The sequence below is a fragment of the Cataglyphis hispanica genome, chromosome 25 (assembly GCF_021464435.1).
Source record: "Cataglyphis hispanica isolate Lineage 1 chromosome 25, ULB_Chis1_1.0, whole genome shotgun sequence".
NCBI classification, from domain to species: Eukaryota; Metazoa; Arthropoda; class Insecta; order Hymenoptera; family Formicidae; genus Cataglyphis; species Cataglyphis hispanica.
This window is the reverse complement of record NC_065978.1, coordinates 1166204-1193583: the sequence shown is the minus strand read 5'-3', so window position 1 is coordinate 1193583 and position 27380 is coordinate 1166204. Positions and strand designations below refer to the sequence as shown.

Genomic DNA, 27380 nt, shown 5'->3' with positions numbered 1-27380 from the left:
AGAATTTGCTGTGCATAATTGCAAATGTAATTTTTCGTGATTTTTTTTTTTTTTTTGTAATGAATAAATATATTTTGACGATATAATAAACATATTATTTCTTAAATTTTTTTTCACATTTTATATAAAAGAGAGAGAGAGAGAGAGAATCATTTATTATCATATATACATTATACATATTAGATTGCGTGATTTTTCTATAATTTTATGCTTCTTTCTTCTTTGTACAATTTGTTCAGTTTTTCTTTAAATAATATTTTACAATACAACGTATAATGGTTTGTTATTTTAAAATGTGATAAACTCAATAAATTAAAAAAAATCTTAAAGTACTGAGAAATATCTAATTTATTATATATAGCGAATTAAGATAAATTGATGTACAAATGTACAATATAAAATCATCAGCAAACAACCTATATTACATGCATGTACATATGCATGCATACATACGTATAGATAGATATATCAGGAATATATTTATCAAGGATGGAACTGTTGTATACTTTCACGTCAGTCTCAGTGTATTCAAGTCACGTCACTGCGCTTGTAGGTTTGGCGTTCGCAACGGAATAAGTGTGAATAACCCGGTCGCAATGATTTATGATATGCGATGAATATTTATTGATAAATGATGCCGACGCGTTTGCGCCGGATCTATTTGATATTTTGCCGTGACGAGAAGGCCGGATCGGTGGAATGGCAGCTGGGCGTTTTAGGGCGGAATGCGGCGCATAGTAAAATTGTTGTGATATCCGGCTGTACATGGCGCGGGTTATCCCCGCGTCGCGGACGAAACTACGTAAATTATGAACGCTGTTTGACTCCATGCCAGCTACACCCCATAACCGGCAACTGCCACGACCCCAACTTTGCACGTGCCTGGTGTGGAGACGCGTACAAATACGCGCGGACGGACGCGCGCTAGAAGCGCACGTGCGCGGAACTGTAACCAGGCAGAATAAATTTTCGCAACGTCATACACGCCGCTCCGAGCATGACTAGCTAGGAAGTGACGCTGTTCCTTTGTGACAGACACAGTGATAATTATTTAAAGTTGAATTTTTAATGGAATTTTTAATCTCAAACACGCGTATGTGAATTATATATATATCGGTTAATTTATTTATTAATTCATTTATTTATTAATTTATTTACCAATATTATATTTTGCGAAAGAATTAGATTAATGTAAAAGTAATAATTATTTAAAGATGAATTTTTAATGGAATTTTTAATTTCAAACACATGTATGTGAGTTATATATCGGTTAATTTATTTATTAATCCATTTATTTATTAATTTATTTAGATATTATATTTTGCGAAAAAATTAGATTAATGTAAAATTTTTTCAATATTTACGCGCATCCAAATGTCAAGAACAAACAGATATTAAATCTTCAAAATGCGTTTTGTTAATTCCGTTTTTGATGCGAGAATTTGCGACGCTCGTTCGATGCGAGAATTTGCGACGCTCGTTCGATGCTTCTCCGCAATTCGAGAATTTCGTATATTTTCGCATATTTTTCGTCGGTACAAAATCGAAATACGGCAAAAGCAATCGTGGCGGTCGAGAAATAACAAGGATGATACGACGAGTTAGGTAAAGCAAATGTATACTCACGACTACATCCAACGTGTGCCGAAGGAGGGAGTGAACGAACGAATCGATTTCGCCCACATCGCGCATGCCGCCGCGTCGAAAATAATAAAAGGACCAACGGAGCTTGCAATTTATACTTGGCGGGGACTGGCTCGGTGGGGAATGTCTCACGTAATATCCCAGGTCGATCCCCTGACTGGGGGAGAGCGTGTTTCCGACCGAGAGATAAAGGCGCCGTCGAACAAGCCACCCGTATACATTCACAGGGTGTGCGCTTTTAGCGCCGATCGCGCGATCACTAACTAAAAAGGGATCAAAGGGCAGAGAGCGCAGTCGGCTAGCCCCGACGCCGTGTCAGACGCGTGTTTTTGCCGCCACGATTACTTTTTTACAACGGCGCTTGTCATCGGTTCTCGACGTGCCATATATCCCGTCCACGAAAAATCACTATCGAATATTTTTGAAAAAAAAATACATTTTTCGAAATTTTTTTATAATATGTGTTGCAGGAAGTGTAATTATATTATATATATATATATATATATATATATATATACATATTGTTCATAGAATTCATATCTCTCAAAATATTCTATTGTAAGTAGAATGTTTGAAAGAAAAACTGGTAGGACACGGTATACATAAATATTTGGCATTTATTTTGACGCAATATAATATTTTTTTTTTTTAATTGCAAAATATATCATATATTAATTTTTTTGTTTATTCGTGAAACCGTTTTATCAAAATTTCTTTATAAGTCTCTTATCCTTGCGCGCAAAATATTTATTTCGCTCGAATATTTAGGTCAGATTTTAATATGCTAATCTAGAGCACGTTGATTTCGCTATCGCGGAGGCGGATCACATCGAAATTCGTGCTAGGTCAAGGCAACGGCGGATTATTACGTTTTTCCTCATTAGAAGAAAGCGCGATGCTGACAAGAGAAAAGCTAGAAGAAGAAGGTTTTGACGTAAAGAACAACCTGATGTAGAAAATTAGTGCGCAAAATTTTTCCCGGAGAATTTACATCGTAAATTAAAGTTTGTACGCGAATGAATCTGCATCTCTCTCGCTTTCTCTGTCTATTTTCTCTTTTTACCGCCTCTCTCCTCCCTCCCTTTCTCCTCTGATTCGCTGAAACGAACTCTTCCCTCTTTCAAGTTTCGGCATACACGACCTCGAGATTAATCCGAAAATAACGAGCTACGCGTAAAAAAGATTCCCCTCGTCAATCGTAACATCCATCATTCGTTCAAAGACGCATCGACACGGTGGTACACTATGCTCGTAATCATGTCCGTATTTTTTTACATATCATATACACATACGCATACATACACACACACACAAATTTGCTGCATATACGCACAGAATTTTCTTTCTTGGATTATTTTCGCACATATGTCCATTTTGGTTATTTATATGTATACTGTTATTTTGTATTGTATTAATATTATTATGTATATATCATTTCGATGCGATCGCCGCGTTATTTTTCTCTGATAATAGATTATAAGTTATACTTATTGAACAGTAGTAAATGCCAGTAAGTCGTTGAATATCCATAAATATTCATAAATAACGGAATGCGAGAAAATAAGCAAAGATAAAATTCAATAATAGCTGGATAATATATTTATAGATTATTACATTTAATATGTCATTGTTTGAAAAAGCCGTGCATATCTAACTTTTATTCTATAACTTTGTAATAATTCTTATATATATATATATATCTTCATTCTCTTTCGTAAAATATTCGCGATCCAAGCTGTAATTTGCGCGCCAAAAATTGACGGCCGACATATTGATGTTCGAGCCTGTAATCTTCAAACAGATCCATTTTCTGATCTGCAAAACCTATCTATCGGCCGGTTACGGGTTGTCAGTATTAGCAGCAGCGGCGCTGAGTCAATATTGATACGGGTGCACGGATGAAACCGGAGACTCCTATCCCGTTTGTGCATTCTGGATATTGAATTCTGTGTCGTTCCGATCGAATCTTGCAGGGTCGCGGTTGCGGCAACTCGGCGCTCGAGCAATTCGAATCGGCAGTTTATCGCTCCTGGAACGGTCGTTAAGTGCACACTCCGCAGGGAATGGCGGCGATCTCGCGATTATCGAATCGATTTGCGTCAAGTCCCCTGATAGCTGTCGCGGAAATTCTCCAGAGCACGGTGACGGCAGAGGTCGTCTCGTAGCAATCGTACATTAATTACGTACAATCCATGATCTGCTTAAGCATGTGACGATGATCGATAACGTACGTGACGTCAGTCATTCGAGCCCGCATGGTGACCCTAACTACGTTTACGTTTGCAAACACACTTCCATAATTTTGTGTTATGTTTCGATATACTACAAACGACAAACAGTTTAGCTCCAATTATGAGAATCGATTTGATAGAAGTTAAGCCAACATTACTTATAAAACGACTGGAGTTTCTGATATAAATTTTCATAATTTTTTATAGCCTCTACGATAATCATCGTTTCCATTATATCGAGTTGATTTTGAAATTTCAATTGAAAATAAGAAAATTAATTTGATCGAAGTTTGATCGCGCAACTTTAGCCAGACATAAGAGAAAATTGTGCGCCAATTGTCGTTTTATAAGTGAATTGATCCTTTTCTCTCTCTCATTCTCTTTTCACAACTAAAAGTTCCGAATACAAATTTCCATAAAGCCGTAATTTTTTTTTTTTTTTTTAACAACCTGGCCACCGCGTTTACCATACCGAGCACCAACGAATAATCTTTCGATCTCGCTCGCCCTTTTATCTCGAATTTTTCTCGCGGTCGCATACTCCGCTGTTGCGGTAGCGAAATTTGATTGCCGTCGTTACAGTTCACACATGCACTTTGCGCATACATGAATATTCCGTGCGCTGTTAACAACGGTATTCCACGCTCTGCTGAGTTCTGGGACGCCACAAAAGAACGGAAACCACCTCTACACTATATCGATCATCATGAATAGTATTCGGCTAAAGCCCCTACTTTGCCGAATAAGTCTGGATAATAGGTGGCATAATCACTATTTCGCTAGTACGATTCGACGTTGAACGTTTATGCAAAATTTACCGACAGATATAAAGCCTGAATTAGATGGAACAAGAGAGAAAGAGAGAAGGAGAGATTACGTCGAAATCGAAATATCACACATGATTCTAAAGAACAATATATGTTTAAAGTTTCCTTCGCTATTATATATTTACTCTCTTTTCCTGCAAAAAAGTCTTCATGGAGCTTCATCTTTTAATTTTATGACGGACTCTGCCACCAAAATTAAAGTCGCAAATAATGAAACAATTTAATTAGTAACAGATTTGTATTACTAGCTATGTAAGAATGAGAAATTATCGCATCTGGCAAAATAGCGAGAAATTCCGTTGCAAAGGCTATTAGAAAAGTCGAAAAATTAACTGCAGCAATTGTCGAACGACGGACAAGTTCTCTGCATTTAGCAGGCGGCATGAGAATAAGTCGGGAATCTCGTTTCGTCTGATTTGAACTCCCGATACAGGGTATCGTTGTGTGCGGTGCGGTTTAAATTTGAATTAAGCCAGGAACCAAGAGATTCCTGTATGTATCCGTGGACAAAGCTACCGTGCGCTATTAAGCCATTAAACCGTAACGAGAGTTGATTAAGTGCGCCGACAGAGGTTGCAGACGACCGAGAGGTCGGACAAAAAAAAAAATATTCCCGCGCGCGCGCGAGATCTGGGAGGGTTGAATGGTGGAGGAGGTAACGCGACGGGAAAAGAGAACCGGAAGGGTATCCGCCGAGCTTTCCCGCACCACGTCGGCCTAATGAAAATTTACGGATCCTCCATCGACGCGATAAAGTCCACCGCGTCATTACCATTGCCTCGCGGCTCGTTACGGCGTTTATTTAGCTGTGCACTCTTTTCCAGAGACCGAAAAGAACGGCGTGCGTTGGTGCACCGTTTAAACTCGGGTTTAATTTAACGAGAGTTTACGACGACGGGAAAATAGAGTTTGCGTAAAGATTGCGCGATGGATCGGAGCTATTACGTGGCTATTTGATATAACGAACACGATGCGTGTAACTAGCGTAATTATCTTGTCTCTCGCAGAAGAGAAATTATTGAGAGATTAATATTTCAAGTCCTTTCAATATATCAAAGAGATTTTATGATTCAAAAATATCTTAAGCGAATGAAAGCTCGCTATTGTGGAGGATTTCACAATAGCGTCAGAACTTCTTGAGTAATTATGACGGAAATTCTGACGATAGTTAACAAGATTCAAAGACGAATCAAAGAATGGAATCAATGCACATGTGTCGGAATTACGAAAGAACGTTCGAGAACTCCTTGATATTTTCGAGAGGATTATTCGCGTTTTCATACAGGATGTGATATTCGCGAACGACACATATAGATATATCTAGTAGCGTTAGAGTGATGCGATGGTAGGAGGAGCAACGATAAATCCGGCTCGCCGAATAAATATTCCGAATCGAGATTCAGTCGAGCGTGCGGAATCTGCGCGCGCGCGTGCGTTCGCGGAATTATTTTCACGCGCGCCAAACCGGACTTTAATTTGCGATAGTGACTGCCACAAGCTCAAAGGGATGCCGGCGCTCTCCCCACCCTCTTTTACACGACCTGCTCGATTTAATTAATGTTCGTTGCATAGCCGGACGCGCGAGCCACGTTATATAGCGAGACACGCTCATCCTTTCGCGTGGATGATGATTACGAAAAGACCCTCGAGTATGTGCGTATGAGTGAGTATATGAATCTGAATAAATACAACTAAAATTACGTGCGAATGAAAATTGCATTTTTATAATAACATAAAATTTAATAAATGAATCTCATTATCTTTCTGTGATTATTTAATTTTCGGATATACGCGCGCCATACGCTGTTTTGCTTTTCAAAAAGTGCTGATCACATGAAATCGTTACGTCTTTTCAAAATCAAACGTAACAATATTATAAACATTTTAATAGATATGATTTCAATTTGGAAAGGAAGAAAGAAATAACATTGTTAATTAAGAAATGTTATCTTCAATTTTTTTTTGGCAATTTGCATGTTTTTACATTGAAAAAAAAAAAAATACATTATTGTTAATATATTTACTGAATGTTATATACTACATATATTTACTAAAATATATGTAGTAAATTTTATCAGCAAAACTATTTCATCCTTTTTATTCAAAATTATTTTTAGAATTTATTAAAATTTCTAACTATATTGTATGATTTTATAAAACTTTTATTAATGCATATATATTTCTAACAAATATAATTTTTATTATTATCATCTTCGGAATTGATCTCATGAAACTTACACGAATGGTCTCTAGATTTTCGAGATTTGATTTCATTTAAATATATCGGCCAGAGTGGAGATCGCATTTCGAGCATGGACTTGGAGAGTGGCAAAAGTAGATGTCTACTTTCTTTTATGCAATTGAGGTAACCACCCACCCACACACGCGCGCGCGCGCGCGCGCACACACACACACACACACACACACACACACACACACACACACATATATATATATCGTGAAACGCTTTAGGCAAATGGCAAAGTTATCTCGATAAGGAACCCCGATGTATATATGAGGAGAGATATAGGGTGATTTTGGGCATTTGAAAATTTAAATATTCTCGAATTCGGTCACCTATGTTTCCGTTTCTCTCGCTTTATATATACCCTTTTATTTTACATTCCACCTTAAATGGATTCGTTTATGATATCTCAGTTACATTTGGCATGCATACGGTCATTTCTAAGCAGCGCTTTCTATATCTATTCTACGGAGTCATTTTGTTACATCGCAGTTATTACGTGCACTTATTATAGATTTTTTTTTTCTTTATACATTACTAAAGTATTTGGGAATGTAAATCGTTATGAAATAAGAAAATAAATGGAAAAATTAAAGTTACATTTTTTAATTCAACATAAATTATTTTTTCTGATAATCTGTTAAAAATTTAAAGTAAAATAATACTTAATAATTTAATAATTTTTGATTATCAACAAAAAAAATCTGTGAGTTTAAAATACCAGAGTTAAAAAATAAATAGAAAATTGTCACATATCTTAGTAAATTTGTGATAATTTTGTCCGTCAATAATTTTTCTGTGTAGTGAAACATTAATAATTAACATATTGTGAACATGTGTTAAAAATTAAAATTAAATTAAAAATGACTATTTTTATTTCTTGAAGAATAAAGACATTATTTTATGAACAAATACTTTCCAAGATTAATAAATGATCTCTGTTGCTAATTGATAGAAATATTAATTATAATTTAAAACTTTTTAATTATCTAGTATTTAATAGAATTTATTTTATACTAGAAAATTTACTGTGGACTTTGCAAACAAAAAAAAAAAAAGATGGAGAAAGTTTATAAAAAAAGGAGGAATAAAAGAATCACTTGAACGAGGCTTCGAGCGAGCAACGATGCCACCAAGCGAGGTTGACACAAACGGAATTTTTAACGAAACTTCCTTCACTTTCGAAAGAGAGCCACTTGTAAACAGCCCGATGTGGCTTAACGTATGTACTGATCCACTTGAAAGAATATAAGTTCCACTTAATTTCTCTTCAACGTCTTGAACGTGACGAAAGAACGCAATGAAAATATTTTTTTTCTCTCTGTATATCTTGAGAATTTTTTCCCTACTCACTCATAAGTAAAAAGTGTGTTATTAAGAACCATTACCGTGTAAATTTTATAATAAAAAAATGGACATTGGTTTTCGTTGATATTAAATTTATAACGATACTCGAATATGATAAAACTCAAATAATCTACACAATAGGCGTCTTTTATTAAAAAGACAAGATATAATTTTATATTTTTTGAATCTTATGCTTGAAATAGTTTCGAATTTTGTTAAATTTCCGCGGAATGAGAAAAAAATTATGAATTAATTGACTTACCAATTGTTATATACTTATCGCATGTATATTTACTATTTTATCAATGTCAATTCCTATTTGTTTCAAAATTTTATGAAGAACACATATATGGATATTTCGAAAACACATTTGATTTCTGGCGCGTCCACAAATTTATACAATATGTATTTTTATATTACACTTTCAAAGCGTGTGTGTGTGTGTGTATATATATTCGTGTGTTTATTGCCGATGCAGAAAGAAGGTGGTAAACACACTAGTGATTTTTTAATTATTGTGAAAAAATTGTTAACAATATATTTCGCTTTCGATATATTTCATATTTGTTGACAAGACTAATTATGTTTTGTAAATTGATCAGTTACTAATTAAAATAACTAATTAATATTATATTAAAAGAAGTGAAAGGTAATCGATATTTAAACGGTATGCGAATGTGCAATTAGCGAAAGTTTTGTCAAATATTTCTCTTTGTCGGATATCTTGCCCCCATTGATGTCTGGATCTCTCATTTACATATCTGTTAACCACAGAATAACAATCGTCGCATATGGTCACGTGAATGTCGTGAATATGAATCATTTACGTCTGTTCAGATATTATAAAGAATGCAAAATAAAAAATTAACTTTTTAAAAATTTGATTGCACATATTTTTAACGCGAATCTTTTGTGCATAGTTTAGATTGCGATGCTACATTTTAATAAATATTCTTTATCTCATAGTTGAAAATGAACAATTTACTTATATTAATATATCTGTTTTGAGGATTTTTAATTCGCACATAGGCGAAAAATATAGAACAAAATTGTGTTATCATTCATTAGTCGCCTGCGAATGAACACATTCGCGAGCAATTTTGGAGAGTAGGACGATCCACTTTTCTTCGGATTCTACAGGGTTTTGGGGCGACTGGCACTGTTTAAGGAGATAAGGAAGTGCTATCGAAAATAAATGATGTGAGAGAAACGAGAAAGAAGACGCGTGTAGAGAGAGAAAGCCTGGGAATTCATTTAAATGTACGATACCCTTCGTCTCTTATCACATTATGGTAAATACAGGGTATGCTCTTCTTTCTCTGTCGGCTCTGCGTGGAGAAGGGAATAGAACGAGGGGAGAACGGCTGCATCGCTGATTGCAAATTGACTTTGCTACCGAAATAATACTGGCGAGCACGTGTGTTACTTGCAATTCTTATTGCGCGAAGTTCGTTACGGGGTTTCCTTCGTTTCTGTCTTTCTTTGCGCAAACACACATACGCATAGCTACGTGTTTTATCTAGTATTATCTGTATTCATGCATGTGTGCGGCTACGAGGGGTATTCCGCAAGATTTACTTCCCAATTTGCTAGTGAGAGCTTAATCATTTCGTTGTGCGCAACTCATTTTCACGATCACCTTCCTCTTTCTTTCTGTTTTTTATTGGGAGAAAAATGCGGGTTGTTCAATAAAATTGCTTCATCAATGATCTGTATACGCATACATATTTCATTATCAAATATAATTTGCGCAGCCCGGGATGTGAAAAATTTGTTATTGTATGTAGCGGTCGTTAGCAATCAGTAGTATTATTCAACGCCTTCGACTTTTATAAGCGATTTATATAAAAGATCGCAGTTCTCTGGAAAGTTCAATTCGTATATCGTTTTGACAGTCCGATTAGTGAATTTTTAATATATACATCAATGCATGTACTGCGATCATGTAAACATTAAACTTTTGCAAATTGAATCTCGCGAAAAATATTCTTTTCGAGTGAAAACCATTTTTAATCTTAAATCGACATATCTCAGACTTTGACTTTTATTAAAAGTAAAAAATTTTGAGATATATAGTATAATTTACGTAAATTTCTGATAAATTACGAATGTTCAAAAGTATGCGTATCAAAGTGACATTTAAAGAGATAAGTGTCTTACTACGCCACATGCATTCTTTATGACAGAGAAACAAGGTGGGTGAAAGGACCGATAACTACCAGCACTAACTCTGCGGAGAAACATCGCCGCATTGTCCATTTTGGGGCGTGTCTGGCGCTCGTTCTGAATCTGAATACGTTTCACGGTCGCTCGAGCTCGAAAATTGGCTCCACGAGTCCTGCGAAATTCAACGGCGCGTAGATGTCGGAGAACATTAAAAGGCGCTTTCAGCCCCCTAAGCGTGGCGCGAACTAACGAGCTACCTCCTCGCGGGAAGGAGAAGGACGTCGAGGCTGGAGACTGGCATCGCACAACCTCGGAAATTGTGTCGCTGCATCGATGCGAAAATGTTTAATCGACAATCACGGCTCGATTGTCGTCCGTCCTACCTAACCGCCTTAATTGCGGCGCGTTAATTATAACGGTATGATTATTGGACCGTGAACGTGATTACCGGAGCGCGTGTCGGCGATGATTAACTCGTCTTTGTGAGGGTGAGCCGGATCGAAATTGCCTTGGATTCAAAATCCTAACGTTAGAGATGACAAAGATATTAAAAGTATACGAAATGAACTAATTTAATTTAATCGACTGTAATATAGTGTAATGATGAATTATGATTTACTTTTGGCTAACGATAAGTATTCGTTAATAAATTTTAAATTACACGAATTACGATATCATTCACGATAATTCGGCAATGCTCTGCTTTTCTGCATCGACTGCTTTTGGTTTGATCGGTGTTTTATCTTCGATATTGATAAATATTGAAAATTTTTATGTCAAATAATATATAATTTACCGTAAAAAAAAAATTATAAGGATGTGTCCACGATACTAAATGGAAAATAAATTTGTAGAAAATAGCCATAAAGCAGACAGGAAACCTGAATGCAAAATTTAAGAAAGATATATTTGAAGACTATTCATATTATATTCTTCTTATTATATACACAATTACACCGTTATCAAAGCGAATAATTATCCACGCAATTTTAGCTGCCGGTGAATACAAATTATATCCTCAAAAATCGTGAAATTACTTTTGCCGTCCTATGTAATCGGTTATTTTAATCATATAAAGGTTAATTAAGTGGAAAACATTGACTCATGTGACGAAGAGCGTTGTAAAGACAGAGATCGACGATATAGCCGAGAAGGATTCATTGATTCCGCCAGAGGTTTTGCCACGTCGCAACTGCTACGATATTGCCGGTGGTGGCGAAGGGGTGCCAAGTTTAAGTTTCCGGTGAGAGACACCGGGGATACGGCCGAGATAATGGTGGCGGCTTACGCCGCACAAAGGCCACGAGGATGCTGAGGCTCGCACCCGAGGTCGGACTCGTAACGCGACACTTGTGCGCTACGGCTTAAGTTTCGTAATACCACTCTCGGGCGACTGTGATACAGAAGATACGACCGGTAGCAGCGGGGAGGAGGAGGAGGAGGGGGGAGGGGCAAGGGCGGAAGACTTAATACAATTTGCATATCCTCGGTTATACGCGGCGCTTTTGGCGACCTTCGCCATGGATTCGCGAATTCTCGCATGCGGAGGAAGCTTTCCGCCTTCCCTCGTTGAATATCGGCCGCGCGCGCGACGAAAATGACGCGAGCGCTGATAAAGCTGATTTTAAACTTGGTACACCGAGTGATGTTGATTTAGCTAAGCGGCAGCGATAACGCACTTTCTTCGCCCCTCGTTGTGTAACATTCTCTCTTCGCTGTTTAATTAACTTTCGAAGCTTTCGAGTTCGCAGCGTTAAGATGAATTCGTGAGCTTGCTTGAAAATAATTACGCTACTTATATCGCAAGAGCTTTATAATCGTTTCGACGAAAAAATCAAAAAGCAATAAATTTTATAATTGTAGAAACTCTTTTTAGGTATTCATATAGATAAAGAGATATTTTTTAGTGCTGAAACAAAAACTGTTTTTAAATAATAAAAAATTTTAATAATCTTAAATAATAATATTAATTTTAAATTTTCTCGTTTCGTTTTCTAAAAAAATTTTGTTGAAAATATTCAGAGTTTTAAATTAAGTGTAAACCCTGGGATCATTTTACGCGACATTCGAATACGCATACTTCCTCTACTTTCAATCGATCAGAAGAATATCCCTTAATAGTATCCCTTAATTTGCAATCGGCTTGCCGAATATCGAATTTTCATTAATTATTCTCGTGTCGAACCATCGAATTCCGCGAATAGGCGCCGAGAATTGGGAGTAATTACGAGCGCGAATAAACGCGAGACGAGCCGATGTCGCTTATAATTAAACGCATTCCTCTCTTTTTCAGTTCTCGTCGCAATAAAATTTGTGCAAGAACTTGAATATCAGCTGAGGCGCGCTTGCATTCACGCATTTGCGTTTCGCGCGCGGAATGCACTATTTCGGTCGATCTGCACGATAAACGAGCGTGTTTATGTCCGCGCCCCGCCATAAAATAAGCGGCGGCTCTATTTATCGAACGCTGAAATATGACGCTTTTTATAAAATTATATCCGGCGGGAAAATACGATCGAAAACCGAGCGATCGTCGAATAGACGCGCGTATATCGGGGATTACAGTATACCAGTTTGGTCTGCTTTTTAACGAAATTCTTTCGCAATTATTATTATTATCTTTGTACGTCTATTATTATTTTGCACCGGTAACGCATAAAATACAATTTTAAAAAATGTTATTTTTCGCGCATGCACATTATTATTTTACCGTTATTTTTAACAATCATTAAATAAGTTATATATCGTCGCGTATATCTTTTTGAATTTTTATATCCAGAATATTTACAAAAAATCCTTGATCGTTGAATGTTTGATACATTTACAATGTTCATGTACGAGATGTAACGCGTCGATCTCGCGCCAGCCAAACTTACTCAGTGACGCGAAAATCGAACGTTAAAAACATTCAACTCGATATATATCAGTGCCGAATTTTGGCACGATGGAAGGTACGCGAACGCGAGGATTAACCGATCGACGGGTCGAGCTATCAGAATCGGTGATAGGAAGAGCCGGGGGGATCTCCATCAAACTGATAACGCATATTCGCGTAATGCGTCGACAGCGAGGGGGAACATGCGCGGATGGTGAGGAGGGAGAGATGGGGGAGGGGAGCACGGCTGCGAAAGGATCGTGGATGGGCGCTGCAAGGTAAACGATATTTGCGTGGCTGGAAGATCGATAGCAATTTAGCCACCCATCTCGCCGGTGTTCTGAACGAACACCTCCCGGCGACGGCGATGGTGCACAGCCACATCACCTCCCTTCTCACCCCCCGTCTCATCCCATCTTCCCTCCGTCCTCCAGTCGTCGCCAACGCAGGTACGTCCACCATCGCCGCCGCCGCTTCCTTCCTCCTGCCAGCCTTCCCGCTTCGTCCGTCTTCTTCCTCCCGTGGCCTAGTCAGGACTCATCCATATACATCGAGAAAATTAATATCTGGGCTTCGTCGGGGTTCGTTCGCGCGCTGTGAATAAACTCGGTTGCGCCCGGGTTTCCGATTCGCAACCCACCCTCTCGCTCTTCCGGCGCCTCTCTTCCGCCCCTTTCTCACGCCGGCAGCGATCAACGTCGTGTGGCTTCCTTTCTCCTCGTTCCGTCGCTCTTTCGCTCGTCCTGCGCGAATGGTTCTCAATGCCTGACTGCATCAACGCCGTTTAACGCTCGCTTCGATTAAATAAATTTTCCTCTGTTGTTTTGATATTTTATAAAAAGTATGGAGCTGTTATTGGAAAATTGTCATGGAGCACAATAAATTTTTGTTATTTATATTATTGCATATTAAACATTAGATGAAGAAAATATTTTAATATTTCTTGATATTTTTTTAAATTTAACTTGACTTGATCGTGTGGTTTGCTTCAAGCGTTGCATGCTAGCTGCAAAATATATTCATAATATATACTCTGATAAGCAACACCGGGCGCCGGGTTGATGTTAATAACAACGGCAAGAGAATTGCATTTTTCTTTCGCGCTTTCTTTCGAAGGATGTTGCGCCACCGCCATTTTCCATTACGCGTAATCCTTCCTTTATTACTTGCAGAAGGCCGTAGTAATACTCCCGTTCTTCGAAGCTAAATGTATCGCTACGATGATTAATAGGCGGTGAAGAAAGGGAACGAAAATTTAATTTGAAACTGTTAACGTGAATTCGTATGCAGGCTTTTCTATTTTGTTTCGTGAAAACCACATTGGTATATTGTGCTCATGTTTCATCATCTCTAGATCTCATTTTATTATTTGAAAGTCTAAAATCATATCTTTATTATTAACATCCTCGATTATACGTGACACATATTTTTCTTGTCCGCATCGTAACTTTCAAGAAAACTCGTATTCCAAGACTTTCGACACTTAATTTGCATCAATATCTCCGATCCTTCGTCACGTCGTGCATTTTTTTTTTTTTACAAGCACCGTGATCACTCTCCTTCGTAATTCTGCCAACACGTCGACGTTGTAACTAGGCATAATGTCCGGCGTGGCCGTTGCGCATGCCGCTTATATTTACATATTTAACTAACCCAACGGCGCGAGCATTAACGCAAACACAGACGGATAATCCGGAATATATTAATCCGCGGCGGGCGCATACCATCGCTTTGAATTAACGCGAATATTCCTGTGTAAGCCCCCGCACGCGCTGCAACGTCGAATCGGACAAGTGCACCACCCCGCATGCATATTGCAGGTATGTTAATGCGTTTTCTCTTCCCCTCTCTCTCTCTCTCTCTCTCTCTCTCTCTCTCTCTCATTCTCTTCGACCTCGCAGCATAACCGTTCTCTCAGTACAGCTGGATGCGCACTTTAACGACGTAAGTGGAGAATGAGGGCGAGGAACGACGTCGCTAACACGATATTATCGGAATGCCTCTCTTCGAGTGTACTAATTTGTCTTCCGGGGAAATGAAATATCGGGTATAAATCATATTAACGCGGGGATAAACGAGTCAGCTCTAGACGAAGTATTCTTTTGTTGCGTTCTGTGTAATCACATGCTGTCTCCTACTTGTTGCTTTTTATTTTCGGCATATCCATATTTCTGAGAGAAAAAGAATATTTTTTATTTAAGCATTTATTCGTTTTCAACTTTTTCTAAAACAAACAAATATATATTATATACGCTTGTTAATATTATTATCATATATAAAATAAAAAACCATATTTCTATTTTTCATAGATACTTGTCCACTCTATATTAATTATTGTTATACTGATATTTTATTGATTGCAACGTTAATTGACTGATCTGAGGGAATGGGATTTCGCATTGTTAAGGCTTATTAGAGGATATATCGATACCCTCCAGACAATATTACTCGTCCGGATCAATGTTCGCATTGTGTATTGATATATATTTTCCGCGAGTCCGGAGATGTGTAAGCTCAATGATGAGTGGGGAAGGGTCGAAGAGTCATGGAGACGACGGAGCTTCCGTAAGCCGCTTTCGTCCGCATACCCCCTCGGGGGGATTTAAGTCTCGACTCGTGCAGATCAAATTGTCGTCAAATATTTACGAGTACGGGGGGCGATCATTCGTCGCATGGCGCTTCGAGTGTGTCGTAACTTCGCCGCGCACTTGCCACGTCGAAACGAAACGAATCGGACAGACGTGCGGTGGAGGAGGGCGTCGCGATACTATACTCTTTTTGCGTCGTCACGCGTTCGGCAAACGCGCTCTTTGAATCATAATAAGTCGTAAAATCATAGCAGATTAATTCTCCATTCTTCATCGAATGGAATAGGAATGCGTACCTTTTCTTTTTTTATCGATTCCAGTTGTTTTATTGATCGTAATCGGTTTTACAGAGTTCTCTTTTAAGAGTACTCCTCGTTTTATCTATCCCTGCATCGCGAATACGTAGTGTCCGTATAAATTTTATTTTAAATAACAGCAGTCTTTAAAATCTATATTTACAGAGGAGAAAATGTCGAATAAATTTACGATATCATGATCATTGCAACTTGATAAATAATTTCAAAATTCTGCACGAAGACTTTATAAAAGAATAACTTTAAACACCTGTGCATTAAGAGAATTAAAAAAATATATTTCCGAAAATAATTGTATTTTTAAGAGTAAATTTCTAAAATTTATTACATTTAAACATTTGTACTGCTTGCTTAGATATTGATCACTCTCTTTGTTTATATATTTCATATTTGAATTAATTATTGAATTAATTATTAATTAGAAATTTAAATGGCTATGCGCATGTTCTAGTCTATTCTGGATAATTACATTAAGACGTCTTACGCGATCCGATATCGGTTTATCAAAATATCGTTAACTAAGAAACAAGATGGAATTGTACTTAATGTAAGTGGGATTGATTAATACCCTAAAATGCACAAAGTTTGGTGCGCAGCCGTTTCCACCGTATCGCAGAAACCATTTGGAGTCTCGAGAGATCTCCACTGCCTGCGAGATCTTTCAAGTGTGCTCCAAGCGTTGTTGCGGTGTAGTGGCGAGATATGCAAGCTATGCTGCTCTGGTGCAGCTGAGAAATTCTCGTTTAGTTGGTAATAGATAATTTTATCGCATATAATAACAGTGAGAACGCATAGAGTATTTTTGAACTTACATACTTTTAAGAATTTTTCTTAAATTTGTAAAATTACTGGAATGTTTCTTTTTTTTTCATAGGATCTAAATATATAAAGAATTTCTTTCTTTTGCTTCATTTTTTCTCCATTTTTGTTCAAATACTTGCGTTAATTATTATTAGATTGCTTTTCTTTTATTTTTTCCAAAATGCTTTTATCTCCTTTAATAACTGTTTAAAAGTATAAATATATAAAAATGTCTCGAGAGGGAAAAATAAAATTCCAAGTTTCTATTAATCAATAATAATAATAATAATAATAATAATAATATATAAAAGAATCGATAATCATAATTGTGACTATATGGAAATATAATTTCTACGCGTCGCGTTTATTGAGCAGATTATTTTCATAATACGCAGGAATTCGGCAGACGAAAACTGTTCGTTTGTTGACACCACCCGTTATTGACACTTATCAATAACGCAAGGTCGCGTCAAGCTGGTATTAGGTGAAACATCCCACAAACAATCGACGTCGTGGATAGGAGTTAGTCGTGTTTTTTTTTTTTCAATCAAGTACGTATTATATTACTAACATAATAATATCCATATCAGTTTGTTGCCGTCCGCCGATCAGAGTGGATGTGTTTTGACGCGCGTACCGAAAGACGTTGCTAATTCGATCGTGTAAGTGAAAATTAGTTTCCGAAACGAAAGATTATTTATCATAGAGTTAATTGATCAATTTTAATAATTTTAATAACTATCATCTTATATTCTTAATCAAAGCTATCTGATTTTATTTGCATAAAAAGAATTTGTCGTCGCATATGAAGCTAATGTTGCGGATATTTTATTTTCGTGTTTCAGGAAATGGAAATTTAGAGTTGTTCGATAGTGAGAGCGGGCCGGACCTCACGCTATCACCTCAAACCTTCACGTCAACGGCGGAGGCCTTCATCAATGACAATAGCGACAGTCTCGGGGTTCCCGGAGACAACGACACCGGTGAGTAAACTTTGATTTCAAATACGCGACAGGAATCGATCAATTAATTATATATATCCGAAATAAGAGGATCGATATTTTTATAATGGAAAAATGATTATTTTTACTTCCGTTCAAAATAGATGAGGGTGAAATTTTATAATTGACTGATGAGGGAAAAAAAAAGTTTTAATACACTTATTTGAAATACTGTACATGTTCGAAATCAGGAAGGTTAAAAAACAAAATTTCTATCTTTCCAACTTTTATCTCTCCAACTTTCCCCGCGCTGACAATCGAATTTCACAGCGCTTAGCGCGTTGTGCCACAAACGAGATGCTTGATTCGACTTGGGAGACGATGAATTATAAGATAACTGCGACAATGCAATTCGTGTGACAATGATTTTAACGTGCGACTTCCTGTAATTCGATTTAATTCAATCTGCGAGAGTGCAAAACGTCGATGGGGGCGCCGAGTCGTTAAGCGACGGAACACGAGACAATGCATTAACGTAATTGTTGCTCTCCTCGTCAGCGGCACGTAGGAGAGAACAGCGGTTATAACTAGTTCGAACAAGTCGGGAGGGAAGCCGTTGTCGAGCGTGTGCCGCGACACATAATGCCTATTGTTTCCGACAAGTATAAGGGACCGTCGGGACAGTCGTGCACAAGTGCAATGCGCACGCATTGTTTCTTGGGGAAATGTTGGGGGACAATCAGGGCCAGCCGCTGGGTACAACACTAATATCAATTATTACATTTCACTGCGCGAGGATAGATAACCGTTAATTCAATGCATCTAAACAAAATACATAGTAAAATTTCAGTACAACGTATATAGAATCTTTTTCTTTATATTATATTATATTTTTTTATTTATTTATTTTTATATATATATATATATATATATATATATATATATATATATCTTTTAAATAATAAAATATATTACTTTTTATTCAATCAAATATATGAATTTGAAAACTGCTTGCAAATAGCATGTTTGTTTTTCGAAACTATCAGAAGTGCTTACTGAACAATTTCTATTTTCTAACACATGCGGTGTTTTTAGACTTTTGGCAAAATTACCTAAATCATTTATTTGCTTTGCGAAATGTGTTTTATATACACGCGTTCGTGTCTTTGATATTATTTTATAAACAGCTGCTTTCAACAAACGTGTCCAACGAATTGCTAACGTTCTATTTACGAAATACGTTGCAAGACGTCGCAGCTTGTGCCTCTTAACTACGTCATTAATATTATGATGTATCTTCCATGTGTGAATTCTGACGAATATTGCAAGTTGAAACAAGCCGAGCCAAAAATGATAATTAAATGCGTATTAAAACACGTGTTTTGCATAAGCTGTTTACCAAGTGTTATTTTTCACGCGTACGGTATGGCTACCATTAATTATACGAGGAATATTGATTTAGCGTACGCATTTTACCGAGACGTGATATTATCCCATCGTGGTATCGATATCATTAATCAGCTGATTGATGTCATTTAATACGTTTTAATAATTTCGCAAGTTAAAGCTCATGAAACGCAAAACTATTTTACTATTTTCGTTCGTTATTTTGTCAGACACAGAGTTTGTTTTATAAATCTAAAATTATAAATATATTGTGTTTATAAAAAAAAATCGCTATTTTTCGCGACATCTGACATTTTCTGTTAATCAAGTCACTCTCAGATCAAAATGAAAAGTATATTTGAAATTAATCGAAGGAAGATTAAATTTCTAAATCTTAAAAATGTTTGAAATTTTACGTAATTTGATAATTATATTCCGATTTAAATCAAACGGATATAAGACAACTATAATTTTCCATCTCACTTTAGAGCTGGTTCTCTCCATATTTCGCGACGTTGCGAGTTTGTCCGTCTCCTCTATTACTCTTTAGTCTCCGTATATATGCTATGGTAGATTTATTGGAGTCGGTTTACGACGGGCGAAACACACGAGGAAGTCGGCGCCGGATTTTGCCGCCAAACTCCAAACGAGCGCGGTCGGCGCGGCTCTCTTTGTGGGATGTGTGCATGTATACACATGCATATACGGACTGAATATATAACTTTTGCGCGAGTATAAGTTCGTTAGAACAATTTCGCGTCGAGCGAGCGTTACCGATGCGACGCGATGCAACGCGACGGTGCGGAGAGGCCGCAGAGTTTCCGGCGCGGAAGGCCGCATGGATACGCGCGACTCGCCTATGAATAAATCTCATCGCGGTGAGACGATATTTGCATATATCGTCTGGCACGATACACACCTCAAGTATCGTTTGCGCAACTAGTGTGACAGGCAATAAACAGTGTTTACTTTATATCCATAGAAATATAAATAGCAATGAAACGCTCTGAATTTATCTCTTTCGACGAGATAAAAATGGATGAACAAAATGTCAAATAATATTTCGTGAAATATAATATATAATATACTAAAACGTAAGATAAAGGAGGAAAAAGTGTGAGTTCTAATTCAGTTTAATAGAATAACTAATCTAAAAATACATACAACAGTTTTTGGAGCAATAAATGATATGTTTGTTTTATATCGGATTATATATCGTGTCTCATTATGTTTGTATTAGAAAGAAATGATGGTAAGCGTATAAAACATCGCGTAGAAAGTTCGTTTTTGCAGTCTCCGTAATCCGATACACACTGATTGCGAATCGCGGAAACGAATGGAACGAGCCGAACAGCTGACTAGTTTGCGATAGCTCCGACACTGTACTTGAGACAATATCGTGATCTGGATCGTAAGAAGGGAAGAGGGCAATCGAAATCAGACGTGATGTAATTTACTTCGAAGCATTTGTGGTTCTGTCAAGTCGCGAGATGCATGCTGTTTTTTTTTTTATTTTGAAAAACCGATCGCTATATCGCCAATTTACGATGTTAATAACGTGTTTCGAGTGAAACAAGTTTGATCGCTCTGAAAATGATCTATGACGACATAAACTCCATCTTGGGTTACTAAAGATATTTGAATATTAGATTAATCAATGAAATACTTTGAGTTTGATATTGATTAATCGGGTCAAGAATTTTATATTTTAAAGTCAAACCAGCGTCAAATGGAATGTACTTTATATTTTTCATATTAATATATTATTTATATTAATCGGAGTCAAAATTCATTTTTGGTCGGAAATATATGTTCATGGCAAATTGGATTTAATCGCTCTCTGAGCGAACAGATCTGCTTCACTCGAAAATTAATATTTTGAAATATTATATTTCAAAATGCAATGAAATAATATATTTCGTTGCATTTTGAGGAAATTACTTTGATAATATTATATATTTCCATCAACTAATTTTGCAAAACATTAACTTTCCATCGAGCGAGATTTCTCTTGCAGATATACAAGACGTTTAGATAAATTTTTTTTTTCCTGGATAGTTGGTATTTTTTGATGATTTTTTGGATTGCTCTTTCTCTTTTATTTTTGGATTTTTGCTTGTTATCTAGTAGCTTGCTTCTAGTTGATATTAACTAGTTTTTCAAAATTGATTATTTTTGAAAATCTTATTGTATGTGTTTTTTTTTTCTCTGTGTATAATTACATAAGCTTTAATTACAAAAAGAGATTTGAATAAAAAGATTATAGCGTTATGAATGACAAATATAACCGAACCATCATCATCAATTGCGTATTCCATTTGCAATTTTATATGATTGCTATAATCGCCTCGATTTCGTAATGAAAACAGTTGATTATGTAATAATCAGTTAATTATATGATAAAACATTCTTTGATAAAGGAATTTGGAATTTATTAGATTGTTATATTGAGAGACAATAGATATGAAAGCCACTACTTTGCTCATTATGTTTGATGTATTTCAATTAATTAAAGTTTCACGAGTTAAATGTCTGCATCAAATGTTACATTATTGTAACAATGTCATGATACATTTACTTGAATTTCCTCAAGCATATAATATGCGTCACATTTATTATTTATCTAATCTACTATGACATACAACTCATTTAGTTATCGAATCTATGGATTTTTCAGAAATGTAAAGTACATTTATCGTGCAATTTCGTAGAGTACAACAAATCGATATTAATCGATAGTTATTTTTTAATAACTGAAATATTTAACTATTATTGATTATTAAAGCGAGGAATGTTATTTTTTCTCAGATTCTAAAATAATTCAAATTTTTTTATGATAATACATCAGATTTGTTCTCGGCAATAAATTCCAAGATTCATCAGTTTTTTTGCTTTCTTTTCTTTTCTTTTTTTTTTTTCTTTTCAAAGTCACGGGAATATCTTGTATACATGATAAAGCTGTTTCATATCGATATTACATGATGATTACCAACATGAAAAAACATTCAAATGAGAAAAAATATATCTTACATGTTTCTATATTTTGTACATTTCTCGTTTTTTTTTTTTTTTTTTAATTGGGAGAAACTAAAAATTCACTTTAAGAAACTTTATCATTTTATTTGCTTGGTTAACAATAAAATACTTTCGATAACATGAATACGAGAGAGAAACGGGAGAGACTGGCGACTATAATGGCGCGACGCATTCCGCGATCGATATAGCGCTGCTGGCACTTTCTAAATAACACTGATCGAGATTCGTCGATGCAATTGCAAAAATCCACAGCCCGCGGTCGTCGCAATGCCATTGGTCGAGGCTGAGAGATATCGAAACAGATCTGACGGTAGAAAACTCGTCCTTGGATTTCTTCGCTCGTCCTTATCCTTTCTCACCCTTCCCCGCTATCTCTTCACCCCTTCCTCGCTTTTCATCCTCCGTTGGAAGGAATTCACTTCGTCGGGTAGTCCTCTGAGATTTCAATGCGCTCTCAAACATGCTGAGATTACGTCGGAGCTTATGGATTCCTTATCCAATCTTTCGATCAGGCGCACTTGGACTCAGCGTCTTACGCTCTTAGAACCGCGCGTCTATGGAGCTCATTCGCGGAAGACTTGATTTTATGTGTCAAACGATGCTAAATTGACCCGAGTCTGTCAGACCACGGCATTATCAATGGAAAAGGACTTTTTTCCGACATAGACGCAAAATTAAATTATTGTTTAATCAATATCTAATTATTATTCTCATTTATTATCAAAATAAAATGTATTTAAACATAGAAAATAAATTATTTATCACATCTACGATACAGTTGAAAAGAATATTTTTGAGAATGCGATTTATTAAAGATTATGTCAAAAAGAATTGTGTAAAATTTACTTCATAGATTTTTATTTTAAATAATAACGAAGGCGAGGAAAAACAATTAAGGATGAGAAAAATTTAAACAAATAGAAAAGCTTTACGAAGTTTACAAAGGGTAAGAGAGGAGAGTCTAGGCGATTTAACGCCATGAAGAGGGAAGTTACGTAAAGAAAAATATAATTTTTGCTCTAACACTCGTACGTCGCAAGAAATATCATTTCTCTCGATCGAGGACATAACGCTCGCGTGTCGAGGTAGCCTGGTGGCTGGTTGCACGCAATATTAAAATATTCCTCAGGGATGGGAGATATTGATTTTCTAACGAATGGTCTGCCGGCATAACGATAATCGTCGGTATTAACGGCCTTTAAATTGTATTTTCGATATTTCGGGGAGCTATTACCGGTTATCGGTTCGACGAGGCGGGTTTGCAAAGGTACGTAAATATTACAGTTTACGTAAAAGCGCCAATAGATTACGGTCATCATCGGATCCGCGCGGCGATATTACTAGTGCTATCAAAATTTCTGCAGAGAGGGGAGATGAGAGAGAGAGAGAGAGAATTTATGCTTCGATTGTTCGCCGATCGCGCTCTTAACGGCAGTTAACGGTCGTTGGCCCGGCTTCGTATCGCTTCCCCGGATCCCTTCAATAGCCCGGTCGCGCTAATTTACATCGAGATCCATAAAGGCCCGAGGCGGCCTTTCTCGCTTCGCTCGTGGATACGTAAACAGCGTTGTAGAACGCTCGTTTCCGGAACGGGCAGGATCTCCTGGGGACCCGTGAGGTCGAGAATACGGGACAGCAGGTGACGGAAACGGAAGAGCGTAGGTAGTGCACGAGAGAGGATGTGTGATGAGATAGAAGGTACGAGGGAAGAGGGGTGAGGAGGACGAAGACGAAGAGGGACGGCGCGGAGGCGACGGGAATGTAAAACGGAACGAGAGCTAGTGTGATAAGGAGGAGAGAGAGAGAGAGAGGAGCGAGGGAGTGAGAGGAAGAGATGGAGCAGGTTTGCTACAACCTCGTTGGCTCTAATGCGGGCTATTCAGCCCTCACAATGTACTAGTAATACGATTTCACCGTCGTTCCGAACCGTGTTCGCGTTCTCGCCAGATACGAATGGACAGGATTGACGCGAGCCATGCGCGCTGATCTCGATGTGACCCGCACGCACGCATTCTCACGTATAGATATACGCACTTTATATAGGCTCGCACGCGCGAAACACGAATTGCTGCAAATTTACAGTACGGAAGTTGAAACTTGAAAATTATCAATAATTTTTTCCGAAGAAAACTTACAAGTAATAAGATTTTTAAATAAAAATTATTACATAATGATATTTATATAATAAATATAACTATATAATTAAATTAATATAAAAATGACAGTTGTGAAAGACTAGCCTCCCGAGATATATAATTCAACAATTCTCTCTTGAAATTAAAATAATATGTAATGATAGATAAGAATTTAATACTTTGTTTATGTGAAGAGGAAAAAGGGAAAGAGAGAAAAATATTGATTAATCAAGAAATCTGGGAAAAACTAAAAAAATTTTGAATTCTGTATAGCGGAAGAAAAAGGGATTTATCTCACATCTGTGTACTTTGTACACGTGCGCGCCTGTCAGAGGGTTAATCAAATGTCGAAACGCTCGTCTTTGATCGAGTCGGGATAGGCATGGGCGCGTCTGTGAAAAGCTCCGTGCTCTTCAACAGAGGCGAACTTAAATTGAAAGTGTCCTCCGGTGTACAAGAGGAACGGAAGATGCTAGGAGATCGTGGGAAGGAGAAACTGAGTGAGATGCACTAATACCTAAGGGTGGAGTTCCCTCCACGACATAAAGAGTAAATAGCCGAAGGAACGGTCGGCTCGCCGAAGAAGAAGCGGAAGCACGGAAAGAGGAGGAGGAAAAGATGAGAGGCTCGCTTCCCAAAGGAAAAGAACCGGTTGCAACTGGGTAAAGAGAAGACGTTGGAAGAGGAGGAGGAGGAGGAGGAGGAGTAAGAGGGATGAGATTGGTGGAAGCGAGACGCTGAGGGGGTTGTAGTGCATTTTAATAATCGCGACTAAAGCGAGTGGCAGCAGCCACCTTAGCAGCGTTCAAAGCCGCGCGAATTGCCATTACGACCGCTTTAGCGAGCTTCGAAAGTGGCTGAGTATTGAAATTAAGTGTCCTCCATCCGGAGATGGCGCGTCTCTTCTTCTTCTTGAATGACACGGAGCATCGCAGCGCGACGTTCTTTGCACGCGAGCGGAATTTCGACTCGTTCTCGCTCGACTAACGAAACGCAATTAATCATCGGTAGGTTGGGATTACCGGCCGGAGCGCTCTGATCGCGGTGTTTTATTTCTCCGTGTAATTAATTAAAATTTCTTGCAGTCTCTCCGTCCCCGGAACGACTTCTTGTCGCTCCCACACGCTCCCCGAATAAATCATTCGATGTCGCGAAGCTACTCGCGAAATAGCGCCGTATAGAGGCAATCGTCATTTATATTCGTCAGATACTCATTGGTAATACTCTTATATCTCCGAATACTTGCAAAGAGACTTTCGCCATTTAATTAATAAAATAAGTTTGATAAAAGTATTTGTATCGATGAATAATTTAGATAATGTTACGTAAAATTTGCTTGCAATTTTGATTTTTTTTCCAAGCTTATTATTAGCAGCGTTTCCGAAACTTTGAACATTAAAGATTTTAAAGTTTAAACGAAGAATTCTTCGAATGTGATTAAAAATTTTGTTGGAAATTTAATACCGGTAAAGTTTCTCTAAGACTACTCTCTCTTTGTGAAATGCTGGAGATTCTAAAGCTTATTCGTGCCATACGAAAAGAGATATGTAATATTTCGCTTTATATAATTGATTCAAGGGCAATTTCTGTTCAATGAAGCAAATCATATTAGGTCTTTGTTGCGCGGTACTCGTTGAAAATTATTCATTTATCGTCAAAGTTTAATATCTTCTTAATTTACGCTTCATAGTTGATCCCAAGTGCTTCGTCCAAGCGCTATATAATTAGTATGGAAGCTTTTAATGGTTAAATTAAGTATTACGACACGAAAGTTCACTCGAAAGAAATGTCTATATTATAGCCCATTTTCCGGAAGTTTTCGTATTTCGCTCGCGGAAAAGACCAGAAATGCATGTACTTCATTCAAATAAATTAAGCATTTTTTCCATACATTTATATTATTCACAGATAAAATATTATAAAGAGAGAGAGAGAGAAAAGCGTAATTGTTTTTATGTTTCTTTTTCAAAATTTATTGCTCAAATTAATCGTACTTATTAAAAAATAGTAAAATAAATAGTAAAAAATTATATTATTCTTAAAATATTAATTTTATTTAATTAATATAATATCTCCTCTATTTTTATTTTATATACGTCTGTATTAATATTACTCTGCTCTACTTTTAATTTATATGTATATTAATATTACCAGCTTATCGAAAGTTGCTTGCTAGTTGCGCAGTAAGAAAAGTGTTACTTAGATTTTGCCGATATCAGGATAGAATTTTAATCCGGAAACGTAATGTTTCCATGAAACGGGCCTCGTCGATTAATCCGCGAGTGGCTGAACGTGCGCCGTTGAAACGTGGCTAGAATGGCCGAATAAAAATGTCTGGGTAGCAATTTGGAACAATCGCGGGAGGTGGATAATTCGCGGCACATCTCGAAAGTTGATATTACAGAGTCGAAAGGAGGATCGACTCGAAGCTGCGCGCTCGTTTCGCGAATATATTTTTATGCGATCACTAATGCCCAGGATCGCGAAAATCACAACCACCACCATCGTCCTTCTTTTTATCGAAGTTTAAACTTGTTAGTTCTCCATGAATGGGAAACGAGATCACAGGAGTACGATAATAATAGATGAGTGCACGAAATAAAACGAAGCATAGTAATTGAAATTAAGGAGATATTTGCAAATACGTATGAAAAAAAAAAAGATTTTATTTGTATCATAGAAAAAATAACGTGCATGACTAATTATTTTTATTTATATTAACGTGGCTTGATTAATTGAATGCTATCATAATAATACTCAAATGACAGAACAAAAATATTGTTTAACCTTCTAGCGATTATTGTAACTTTATCAATTGTTTTGGTATATTTTGAAGCCGTATTT

General features: G+C 37.0%; 1 protein-coding gene across 7 annotated transcripts in view; it reads left to right on the top strand.

Annotated features, from left to right (window-relative positions):
• Positions 1 to 27380, top strand: part of LOC126858489 (uncharacterized) — a 364090-nt gene that overhangs the window by 219958 nt on the left and 116752 nt on the right. For all 7 annotated transcript variants that reach the window (XM_050608853.1, XM_050608851.1, XM_050608855.1 and 4 more), the window contains one exon: positions 17884 to 18021. In XM_050608853.1, coding sequence (XP_050464810.1) covers positions 17884 to 18021 — 138 coding nt within the window. The remainder of the gene's footprint in view (positions 1 to 17883; positions 18022 to 27380) is intronic.